The 13,275-nt window shown below is 43.9% G+C and overlaps 1 protein-coding gene across 1 annotated transcript; it reads right to left on the reverse strand.

The window, feature by feature from the left end:
• Window positions 1–11,460, reverse strand: LOC308115998 (insulin-like growth factor-binding protein 3). Its single transcript, XM_080473937.1, has 3 exons — window positions 10,952–11,460; window positions 6,241–6,479; window positions 1–948 (listed from the first exon to the last, which is right to left on the reverse strand). Exons 1-3 carry the CDS (start codon window positions 11,313–11,315, stop codon window positions 616–618), a joined length of 936 nt encoding a protein of 311 aa, XP_080330063.1. The 5' UTR covers window positions 11,316–11,460; the 3' UTR covers window positions 1–615.
• Window positions 11,461–13,275: the final 1,815 nt, after the last annotated feature.

Below are 13,275 nucleotides of genomic sequence, written 5' to 3' on the forward strand. Positions count from 1 at the left end.
GGAGTGACTCATGCGTTTCTCAGAACGAGCAATAGCTCGGTGAAATCCCTCCGATAAGAGTCTCGGGAAAGAGGATAGCGGTATTTATTTGACATGCTGTGCGTCCCGGCAATGCACCCCCCCCCCCTCCTCTCCCTCCTTTCATCTCCCACTTTCCTCTCCTGTCTCACTTCTTCGCTGCACCGAACTTAAGCCAACAAAGTCCGGCTGCCTCCTTCCCGTCTCTGAGAGCGAGCAGGCCATGGGTGGCCCCGGTCTGCGGCACCACGGACAAGAAAAACTAAACCAGTGACAGCCTGTTTGTTTTCTTAGTTTTTTTTCCTCTTACCAACAGCACCCCACACACCTACACACACCCTCACCAAAACTACCGCCATCAAACAAGCGCCATACATACACCCCCACCCCCCCTCCTGCCGCCACATGGACCATGCCACACACATTCCCAGACCACATTCTTACATCCCTACCCCCCACACTCTCCCACACCGCACACCCACAAACACACCTGACCGACTTCATTTCCTGTGAGGCATGAGTCAGACGGCTGCAGTGCATTTACCGGAGTAATACATGGTTATTAGCCATTCTGATAATATAGTGTTGACGCGGCTGTCAAGGCAACCCGAGCTGAAGAAAAAAAATAAAAGAATAAAAAAAAAAAAAAAATGTGTGTGTGGGGGGTGGGGGGGTGCATGTGTGGGTGGCTGGGATGAGCCTTTGTGGATTCTTTGGAAGTGTTGGGGCATGCGGTGGGTCTGTTTGTACGTCCGCAGGTGTGAGTAGGAAGAAAGAAGGGGAGATGAAACAGCAGAGAGAGCCACTCACCTGTTTTTTCTTGTAGAAGCCCTTTCTGTCACAGTTGGGTATGCGGAAGCCTCTCGGGTTGAGCACGTTGCTGATCTTGAGGTTGTTCAGGATGCCCTCCATCTCTCGACGACACGGCCCCTGGCGACACGGCAAAACAGACGGCGGAATGAACAGCCGAGTCACACACTCGTGCTTACACAACCACAGATGTGAAGAACGTCAGATGTGCTCCGAAGTTCATCGCAAGAATCAAACTCTAGAAAGGTTGCCCTTTTAAATCCCTGAATATCCTGTCATTCACGTAGAGAGGACATTTGAAGTTGATCATTTGTAAATGAAAGTTATAATAGAGGGTTACACTCCACCATGAGGTGGGAATTCCAAGTTTAAACTTCCACTTCCACCGTGCAAGGTGTGACATGTTTAAAAAAACTGTTCTTTGATTTTGTTTCCTTAAAGTTGGGCGAGAAGGTTATATTTTCGGATGCTTGTGTTTGTTTATTTATTGGTGTGTATGTATGTATTTTACCAACTTTTCGTTTACACGACAACGTTTCAAAACATTGCTCTCATTGTCCATCTGCTGAGCATGTTCAGAACTCGTTACTCCGGCTGTGGTGTGCATGACCAGTAGTGGCGTTTCCGCCACCAAAAAAACGATCCCGATCGCTTCCAGAAAGTTGCGTTTTCTCCCGTTTCCATGGAGACCGAGTCAGATCCTTCTCATGAAATTTCACCTTGAGAGCCGATCTTTTCAGTGGCTTTGAGCACCGTTGTATTAACTGACACCCAAAACACAACAAAAGTCGTATAAACTGGGCCTAAAACCTGATTACAGTATTTTAAGCACTTTAAATATTAGTAAAACTAGTTCTTGAATTTAATTTGAGTCACTAGTAAATAACTGTAATTTCGGGACAGTTGAGCGCACCTGAATATGAGCCGCACCCGCCAAATTTAAAAAGAAAAAACGAAAGTTCGGAGTTACGTGATGCACCTGAATGCATCACCCATGTATAGGTGGCATGAAGCACGTTAATCTGTAGAAATCCAAAAATTCGTCATTGTTGAAGCCGCAGGGTTTAAAGAGTGTGAAAAAAGTAGCAGCTTATAGTCCGGAAAGTACAATAATGGTACAATAGTTCCTAGAGAACTTGATATGTTGAATTTCTAAAAGCGCCTATCAGTGAGAATTCAAGTCAACCAAATGAAGCCCCCAGTGACTGCAAACTGCACAACACAGATATTCAAATATCATAGAAACAGCTCTGCCTACACATATATTGTCTTCTTGTGACTTTAACATCAAGTAATGATTTTATTTAATACAAAGACAGAGCTTAGGGTAAACACAGCATTTACACTGCCCATATTTCTTGCTTGCTTGCAATGTTGAAATCAGCTCGACTGCTTTATAAAGTGATGCAACACAGAGTTCAGAACTTCAAGCTATTTTAACACACTTGAGGCAAAGTTCACATCATCTGCATCAATGCATCTTCATTTTCAGATGAGTGTGACATCATCTCAGTTTTGTCTGCATGTTAAGCGGATCACAATAGATTATATGAAATTGAGCTAAACTGGACTTTACTGAAATGATTTGCTGAGATTTAAAAACCAGACAATACGTAAGTCACACTATTTCTTTTTCGATGTTTGACTCTCCATACAACTTATATTAAGAACATTACATATGAAATGTATAATACACTACCACACTCCAACAATATTAGTTCCCGGAGAGAATAAAGTGAAAATAAAACTCCACATAAGTTTGGCCAGGGGTCTTTTTATGTTGCCTAAACTTTTGCCAATAGGCCTCAGGCACCAGTTCATAGGCCTGTAAAATAGCCGCGTTCACTTTCTCATAATCTGAGCTGACAATTTGAGCCTCAATCTGTAATTTCCTTACTACAGCTCAAGCTGTCTGTCTGGCCTGGAACTTCTCTCGAGCCTCTAGCTCAAGACGCGCCAGGCGGACTTTGAGCCGAGCCTCATCTCTGGACCCAGAGATTCCAGGGAACGGGGAAGAGAGGGGATCATAGCGAGGGAGAGAGGACGGGGCTTTAATCCGCCCGTCTTCATTAACGTCCAGCCCAGTGACCACACTGGCATCGTGTGACACCCCCTCAGCCTTGGGACTGACCCTGGCTCAGGCTCCAGCAGAACAGACTCACCGGACACAGACGAGCTAACCACCTTCTGTTCCAACAACTTGTCCACAATCAAGGCTTTTCGTTCACTTTTCACAAGTTGTTTAGGTACAGCAATTCCATTGTGACTGGCAATTTGCAGGAAATCAGTCATCAACTTGTGCCAAAGAAGGGCAAGCCACAAAATCCTCCCAATTAAAAGTGGAAGTCATGATCCACGTCATACCCACACAAAACACCTGATGACTCACCCCGTATCTATTCGCCAATCAACCTAATAACCCTGGCCTCAGGAAAAAATTTATATTCCCGGACGAGCACCCATTTATGTTACGACCTGGCCGGCTTGGGATCTGGGTGTAACATAAGACAGATAGAATGGCCTTTAAACAGGGTAAATCAAGGTTTATTTTCCCAAATAAAAACAGGGGAACAGCAAACAGAAGCCAAAAGTACAAACTAAAGGTGTCACAGCCGCTGAAGACAAGCAAACCAAAAGACAGGCTGAGAAAATCAGTTCTTCCCTTTTACACATAGGAAACCAAACCAAAATAAATCCAATCGGCTCTCAAAGAGCAGCGACTGCCAGAGTCTAATTAAAGAAAAACTACAGCAAGCTCAGATATCTAAAAACTCACAGGACAAAGGGGATTACTGCACAGAATTTCCAAAGTTAACGAGTAACCCCTAACCGAGGTGAGCTGTGTCACAAAAGGCATTTATGGTTTTCCAACGGCTCCACGGACAACAAGCCAATCCCAGGCAGACCAATCTGCATACCAAACAACAGCGTGGGCGGGACGTCGACGTAGCCAGCCAATCCGAGGAAGGCACCTGCGCAGAGCACTTTGCATGCCAAGATACACTCAGGACATAGAAGAAGGAGATGAGGTGCCGGCCGTAACAGTGTCTCGGTATGACAACACCGCAGATAAACCTCCATTCCTGCTGTTTTTGACTGACAGAGCGAGGACAGTGTCACTACAAATGATAACATGCGTCAGAAAACCGACACAGGGCAGTAGAAGGTGTTTGGAGTGTCTGAGGAACTGACAACGTAAACAATGTCGGACAATCGTGGGCTAAAAGTTCAAAGTACAAGCCAGATTCACAGCTGTCACAAAAAACGGCCATATGTAGTGCGTAAGGACACTTAACACATGGACAGGAAGAGATGGGGGATCACATGTCCAACGTTGGGATTAGAATATAACCCGTTCTACCAAAACAGAGACACAGAAAATCCATTAAGAACCGAACAAATCAAGGCCGGGCCAAAGGAGCCGACGACCAACAACCCCGGCAACACGTGAATAACGACAACTACATGTCGCTGCCGCTACTTCACCCTTAGCACAAATTAACTGTGTATTTCTTTTGCCTTGATAATCTAGAGATACACAAGTAACTGATGCATTAAATAAAAAAGTAGAAACGTAACTGGAGCGGTCAAACATTATATCACTGGTTTTCGTTTTTCAATAAAGTCACTGACCATCAAACTGACAAAGCTCAGGCCAGAGGTCGTTTAGAGCTGTAGGTGAAAGAGGCCAAATATCACAATAAGAACCACACGTGAAAGTAAAAACAAACAGGTGGTAACCTCTGTCTCAATAATCAAAGCTGAGATAAGCCAAGGAAAGCCTGTGAAGTCCTCCTTCACAAACGGTGACGTGTGTCAGTGTTTAGCTGAGCGATTCCTCGTTCTGTTTGTGTCTTGTGATTTAACCTGCGCGTGCGTGAGGCTGCGCATGCATACCAACTACCACGAGAGGGTGGGAGTAAATGTTAACTTCAACTGCACGCCTGCATGTTATTCTTCTAACATGCAGGAGTTTCGGGAATTCTATACCGCTTGATACGATGTATACCCGCTAATAGGGTTTGTTCAAGGATTAGACTCTAAATATTACTACTTTTTAGATGTCTTTGAAAAATAATCCATGAGGGTGCTTTTGTTTCAACTGATGCTCAAGTCGTCTGTCCGTTTACACGTGTGTGGTTTCCTTACATAAACAAACAGCAGCACCCACTAGTGGCCCAACAGGCTAACTACATCTTTGTCAGCGTTTCTGCTGTTTTCGTAGAAACGGACATCTCTTTCAAAATGTTCAAAATGATGAAATCAATTCGCAAAAAAAACTGAAACGTCGTCGAGTAGTCAGAGCCTCAGAAAGATATCAGTTGTAACAGACAAATGGAGGCCCTGAGCACATCATGAGCCCCAATTAACCAACAATTACCCCCCAAAGGTTGACACATTGCTGGTCACCGGTGTGGTGCAAGTTACAGAAAATTGGTATGTTATTACAGTGATAGTAACTGCGTTAAAGGAGTCACCGCCTGGTATTCTCCAGGTCTTCCTTAAAATGCCTTTAAATCAATTCTTGAAATTTATTAGAAAAAAAAAAAATCAAAAAACAAATATCGAGCTCGTTCTGACCCTTTTTTCATACCGCAACTTCCTTTCGTGAGGGTACGTGAGAGACTGGTATAGTATGGTATCTCAGTCATGGCCATAGCGTAGCGGTGGAATGGCAGTCCGTTGCTCACATAATTTGTAATTTGTAAATCACATGGATTTCAAAGTTTATACTCGTTGTTTTTATGATATTAGCCTCCTGTGTAGAGGACAACACGGGAACACAATCAAAACCTCTCGTTCTGTGGTACGCCCCCTTGTGGGAAAGTCTGGTTTGAACAAAGAGCAAATAATTTTTTTTTTTAAAAACCTCAACCACTTTCAAAATTCTGATTTTCAGGCAAGTTTCAACTGAGGTCCAACACCAACATGCATGTTTGAATAAGGAACAACATGATTTCTGGGTAATGACTCCTTTAAATAGCTGACTAGTGACTGGAAACTAGTACTCGATAAAGCTCAAATAATACTAATACTCTTACTCCATTCTAATGTGAGGTCATCCTTTAAAGTGCACACCACAGTATCCTGGTTACTGCAAATTAGTACTGGATTACAGTCAGAGTTACCAGCTTAAACAGTAGTAAAGTTACTTCACCGGTTACTGACTAGTTGTCGTCTGGCTGCTGGGGTTGTGACTCTACAATGTGCAGACATTGAAAGGCAGATTTCTATTTCATGACCTCCAGACATTCCAAAAAAAAGAAAAAAAAGAAAAGTACTTTCTCGAGTTATAAACTGTCCCATGCTTTTCCATCTGTATGTTGGTGATGGTGTTGGTGTCCACCAGAGTTAAAGCCAGAGGTCAGAGAAGCTACCACCTGACTCCCACCACGGCGACGGTTCACTTACATACTCGGTCTCCCTCTTGTTCTCCAGGGAGAAGTTGTGCACGTCCATGTTTGCTCCTCCGGACACCGACTCCACCTTGTAGCTCTGCGTCTTCTTGTGCTGATCCTTCTGGATCAAGGTGTTGTGCCGACTGTCCACGGAGCCCCGGCCGTGCCCGCCCTTCACCGTCACCATTCCCGGCACGACCGTCATCGTCTGGGTCATGTTGGCACAGTCCTCCACCTGATTCCCAGCGCTTTCTGTGAGGACAGAGGCAAATAACCAACGTCAAGATGACCAATACACTGCTGCGGGGAATAACTCAGAGTACTGTGGGGTATGGGCTCGGTTACAGATCTACATCTGGGTTATTTATTTTTCAATAGACTTACTGTTGTTGGTCTGAGGTATAAAGAGTTTTTTTTTCCAGTTTTTCTTATATGAAAAAAAATTCAAAAGAAACCATGTTTAAAGTCTCGTCTTATAAACTGACCTGAGTGTCAAAGTGCAGTATAACAGAATAATGGAGGATTTTTTTTCAAACTCCTAAAATCATTTTATTTGACGATACTCCCTCTTAGAAGCCGATTGTGTTGAAAAAGTAGCCGAAGATCTCCAGATTATAACCCTTAATCCTAATCCTTAACTTCACAATTGAGAGCGAGCTATGGAAACGATTCAATCCTAATTCTTTCAGAGAAACTTAATCATTCTGAATTAATTACAAGACACCAGAGGCCAACCTGGTAGACAAGAGCAGCGTTTGGCCTTTTCAATCAAGAAGCGAAGCATTTTCATGTGCTAATCCGCTTGGAGAGCTAATAACTCACTCCTTTCTACATTACTGATGACACTTTTCCACGAGTTCCTACTCAGCCCTACTCGAATCAGCTTGACTTTCACACTTTTCCACCACGTGTTAGTTCCCGGCACCAGGTACTTTCGTGGTACCTGCTCGGCCCAGGTTCCAGCCAGTCACACATTTGTAATACCTCTTATTAATAAACATATTCCATTTAATTTATTATCTCAGCTGATATCCAATGCATGTTCACTCCGCATCATATCCGTGGGGATTACGTGTGAAAAGCTCAGACGACTCCGCCCACCCCGTAGGAAAACGGTCGAGTAGAGGCGAGGTAAGTCGAGTCAAATAGGGCTGAGTAGGTACTAGTGGAAAAAGCGCCCATTAGTTGCTCTGGAGACAATAGTTTATGAAAAGTGGACCATGTTAGCTACTGGTTCAGGTAAACTGGTTCAGATTTCTGAATCGACCCGATACAAACAGTCACTGGTTGCTGTGTTATAAGTTGATGAGCAGCTTCAAACTACACACCAACGTTCTGAAGTGAAAACACCAAACATCCGTAGCGGTTTACAAAACGGTGCTCGGAGACAATGAAAACGCAACTTTTTGAAAACGCTCCATGGATGAACGAAAATAACACTGGCGGCCTCCAGAAGAGCATGACTCCCAGTTAGGGCTGCCAGAAAATAGATTTTTTTGCATTTTCCGCGTTCCGTTCTACCATTCCTTCCTTCCTTGTGGGTTTCCGGAGTTGCTGTTGCACTTTTGCTTAATCCTGGTTGAAGCTTGAATTTATTCAATGACGGATCCTTACTTACTTTGAATTTTGGGTAACTTTTAATTTATGGGCGGCCTCTCATACCCTTTTGCTCTCGTCCTCCCTGTGTTCTGGGACGGCCCCGTCTGTGGGCTTGAACTGTTACTGTCAGTATAAACTTTTTTTATAACCCTCGGAGGAAGTCTGGGAGGTTTCAGACAAACACATTACACAATTTGTTTGTGTAATGGCAGAGGGGTAAACAGCACAAACTGCGGCGGGGAGAGCTTGTTCACGTGTGGGAGGAGGGCGCAAACCACCAGGCCGCAGTGACATGATCTGACCAGTGGGGGCGCTTCACATCACATCCCTCCATGTTTCTTGCTCCCCTGGCTCTCCAGCAAAGAAGCCTGCACCGAATACCTGTCTTGACTTCCGCCACGCTGTTAAATGTTCGACACAGGCAGCAATGCACCTTTTTTTTGTTTGTTTGTTTGTTTTTAGGTGATATCAGACGACGCCATAAGTGAGAAAAGTTATGTTGCATTTAAGGAACTGGGAAAAGCGACTAATCAGCCCCCTCTACATGACTCTCAGCCACATCTTAAGAGCTGCATATTTTCATGCAGTGTACAAGAATCCACCAGCTGAGCTGGAAGGAAAACAAGGTCATCGCAGGAGCCTGTATACTTACAGCATGTATGTGGCATTCCTTAACGGTTGGTTTCAGGGCACCAGGATTGTCTGCGCGTAATTTTCTCTTCGTTCTTTTTTTCCTTCTAACAATTAATCTTCAAATCCCAGGATGAGACATTTTCATAGTATTTTCATGTATTTTATACACTGTGATTCACAGAAAGAGCCAATAATTACTGGATCCTGTTTGATCCGTGCAGGGCCGCTTCAAAATACATCACAGGCCCTGGGCAGAAGAATATCATAAGGCCCCCAATTACCTACTGCACCCCCCCCCCCCCACACCCCCCTAAAAAAACTAATAAATCCTGCACTGTCTACTAGTATTCTCCAAGGTACTAACACCCCTTTATAAAGTATGGAAGATACTTTCCAAGCTGGTTCGATCTCATAGTTGTCGACACTTAATTATGAGGTTCCGCTTTAACTTTTAAATTGTAGTCCCTCATTAGTCAGTACTTACAGTTATAGTTACCAGTTACCACTTCAGATAGTACTCAGTTTTTTTATTAGTAACTAAAATAAAGCACTTGATGAGAGTTACAGTTACTAGTTACTATGTTAAAAAGTTGTTTAATTTACTCCTAGAGACTGAAAAGTTATGCTTAATTACCATCCTAGTAAATAGCTGGAAGCTTGAATAGTAGTGGGATTACATTACCGGTTTCTGAGATATACTGTTGAATTAGTGTTTAACAACAATTATAGTTACTAGTTACCCTTTTACAATAGAGTGAAGCTGCTTAACTAGTTACAGGATATTAGAAGTATGATTACTAGTTACTTCCTAAAATAACGCAGGAAATGTTCTCGTATTTACTTAAAATTGGAACTTGATTACAGTTATAGTTAGTATTGGTAGGATTACTTTACCAGTTAGTTAAAGGTGTTTGTACTAACTACATTTATTGTAACTGTTGGTTACTAATCTAATTTAGAAAGTTACTCTCCATTAGTACTTAATAGCAGTTATGAATACTGGTTATTGCTTAAAGTAGTAGAGGAGTTAGTAAACTGAGAATAAGTACTTGATTACAGTTGAAGTTACTCGTTTTAAAAAACAGTAGTGTTACTTAGTGAGTTACTTGTTTGCAGATATACTTACCAGTAAGCACTACAGATAGTAATTACTCCATTCTGAGTATTAGTCCTCAGTTCCAATTACAAAGGTGAAGTACTTTACTAGTTACCGAAAAGTTTGTTCTGGATTGCAGTTACAGATATTAGCTGCTGGTTTAAAAGGTAGTGTGTTTTTTTTTTACTTACTTACTAAACATTAGTAAATTTTTAGAGTTATAGTTATTACTACTTTAAGTAATAATGTATGCTTAGTGGAATTACTAGTAAGTATAAACTGATTACAGTTAAAGTTACTAGTTAGAGTTATAAAAGTAGCTGAGTTACTTTACGAGTTGCTCAAAATTAGTACTTGTTTGGAGTTATAGTTACAAGTTACTACTTTGAAGAGCAGTGGAACTACTTTACTAGTTATTCTACATTGTTATTTGATTACAGTTCCTCGTGCACTACTCAGTACTCATCATTATTATGAGTATAACTGTTACTTTGTTACAGTTATAGTTACTTGTCCTTTGAAAATAGTGAAATTACATTGTGAATTACCAGAAAATGTTGTTTTTGATTAGTTACTCATTTACTACTTATTACTTGTACTGCTATGAATACAATAATAGTTACTTTAGTAGTTGAAGAGAATTAGTACTTAAAGTTACCGCTTTGAAAAACATTACTTTACTAGTTATTGGACGTTGTTACATGATTACAGTTACTCATGCAGTACTTTTTCATTACTCATTATTGCAATGAGGAGTGTAATTGTTACTTACGGTACTTAGTTACAGTTAATACGTGATTACATTCATATTTCGTCGAAAATATTAGAATTACATCATGAATTAGAGAAACAGTATATGATTAGTTACTTGTGTACTACTTATGACTCATTATTGTAGTAGTAAATTAGTACTTGACGTTATAGTTACTAGTAAGCTCTTTATAAAGGAGTTTTAATCAACTAACTTGATACTGAGAATTAGTAATTTATTCCAGTTACAGTTACTGCTGTAGATACTGGTTATTGGTCATCTGTATTTGATTACATTTCAAAACAAAAGCACAGTAGCAGTTTGTACAGTAGTGGATTTCTTTCTGCCAATCATTCCTGTCTCGTTTCTGAGCTCGTGCGTGAGACGGTGTGATGTTGCTCGCGCGCGCTCGTGAGACGTCAGACGTCCCGCTGCTGCGGCCGCTTAGAGATTTTGCGCTCAGGAGCAGGTTTATCTCTGCCGCTGTCCGCGCTGCGCCTTTATTCTGCGTTTCCACAAGAAGGGAAGGGAACTCCCCAGACCTGCAAAGCACATCTCACCTCACACATACACAGACACACGCGCGCGCACCCACGCACGCACAACCAGCAGGTCACGGGAGGGGAAAAAACGCCACCCTCCTACCGTGTCTCTGCGCCGGTATGAGAATGCCGCTGAGCTTCTTGGACGCGGCGCCGGTGCACACCCCCCGTCCCTCCAGCAGCGCCTGCAGGGGTCGGCTCTCCCCCGGCCGGTGCTGGCACATCAGCCCGGAGCCGCAGCGCGCCGTGTACACTCCACACGCGTGTCCCTCGCCGAGAGCGCACGTCATGCAGCAGCCGCAGCCGGGCTCCCGCAGCCGCTCCGCGCACTCCTTGGGCAGCGGCTTGCACTGGAGCAGCGCGCCGGCGTCGCACGGCTCGCAGCGGACCACCGGACCCACCGCGCCGGTGAGCCGGGCGAAGGCAGCCAGAGCAGCGGCCACGCAGAGGACGCAGACACCGGGCATTGTTTTTTTTCTAGTTTTTTTTTGTTGTTGTTTTTTTGGGTTGCTCCACTGAGAGCTGCTCTCAAAGGGACAGTATGCGACTTGTCACGCAGGCTTAAGGGGGACTCTCTGTGACACAGCGCGCCGGCGAGCCTTCTCCATCTGTATTTTCTTTTACGCGAACTTCTCGTTTTATACGAGGCGGAAAAAAAAAGAAAAAGAGAGAGCCAACAAGTCACACCCTCCTCCTCCGTATGAATAATGTAAACGGAGAGCCCCGATATGAGGGACCGCCGCATCCAGTCAGGAGAGAGCAGCTCCGATTCCTTCAAATCCTTTGTAATAATTTTAGTGAAATCTGCATCCGCAGCGTTTTGGTTGTGTTTTTGAAAAAAAAATGAAAAGAAGAAAGAAAAAGGTGTCATTTCCATGTGAAAATGGTCCTTATTGTTAAAAAAAAAAAAAAAAAAAAAAAAAAAAAAGACATGCAAGTTAAGTGAACTGCAGATAGCATGACGATACACAATATTGTTTCTTTAACAGATAAGATCTGCAGATTTCAACTTGTGCGCTGCAGGAGGTCGGCCACATCCCCTGCTGGCATGGATGGTATGCAAGCCAATGCCCCCCCACATGCAGCACAACATTCCTCTGGGCAGGTGTGTAGGTGGCCTTCAATAATAAACTGCGTTAAAACAATAATTTCCTTGCACATAACCTTTGTGCGCGTGTGACCACACGGCCGCACCGGGAGCGGTGTTGTTTTACAGTCCTGGCCGGCGAGGGGCCGCACGGTTCGGATGCTCCAGCCAGCCAGCGAGCACGTGCCAGCCAGATTGCATACCTGACCCCTGGGGCAGCGGTGGCTCACGCTCCTAATTGCCCCCTCAGCATCACACCTGGTCAATGTGCTGACACGTTCTTGGACAAGACAGTGAACCCTAATTTGTTTCCAATGGTATCGGAACAAACGTTGCAATTCAGACGTCGATGAATCTGAAGGAGCTCAAATCATTTCAACATCCACTTCTTTTTTTGTGAGCTAGATTTGGTTGACCCCCCCCCCCCCCCAACATGTCCACACCGGCAATCATCCAGACCCCCTGCACCTTCTCCCCCGTCTCACACCCCATCATAGACCCCACAAGTTTTCAGATTATTAGAGAGAAAATGTTCAGATTGTGCCGGCTCAGCGTCGCCCCCCTGTCCAGCATATCCTCCTGTTCTGCAATAACAAACGCGAGAGGGGGTACACACTGAGAAAATAAAGCAATCAGTATCGGCCATTGTGTGATTTCCACCACAGGAGCGGGAAAAAGTGTTGAGACTGCATTATGAAAAACAAGCAGAGGGTAAGGAAACACCCCCGGAATAGCAAGAAAACGTCTCCAGCTAAGATTAGTTTTCTTATTACTTGACATTTTTTCCACGTCTGAGACGTTCAGCCGCTGACCTTTGGCTTGTTTATTGTCTGCCTGTTCGGCGCGAGGTGCGATTTACCTAAAGTGCCCTTACAGTTCAGACTCATTCAGCAGAAAGACGCTCTTTGTGCGATTTGCAGCTCATTCCTGTTTATTTTTTGCACTTCTATAGCGGTGTCAGGGTTCACGGCGGCGCGTTGTTATTGCTTGTCTGGCAGCAGATAACGACAGAAAAACATACAAAGAACCCGAATCGATGAGTCGCTCTCCGGTGTTGTGACAGTTTGCTGGGGTGGGGTGGGGGTGGGGAGGGGTTGGGTGGAGTCAAGACCGTTGGGATTGGGTGAAAGGAAATAAAAATTGTTCTACAACAAACTATACTGGAGTGACTCGTCTTCCTCATCAGCCAATGGCTGCAGAGCACCAATCACAACAGCTGAGGTGGAACAGTGTTTGGCTGAGGGCAAGTAAAGACGATGTAGGGCCACTAGAGGGTGCTGTTTTCTGTTTTTGTAATGAAACCACACACGTGTGTGCCGAGAGAACAATACGCTCTAAAA

This window comes from Lipophrys pholis, assembly GCF_963383615.2.
Source record: "Lipophrys pholis genome assembly, chromosome: 10".
Classification (NCBI taxonomy): domain Eukaryota; kingdom Metazoa; phylum Chordata; class Actinopteri; order Blenniiformes; family Blenniidae; genus Lipophrys; species Lipophrys pholis.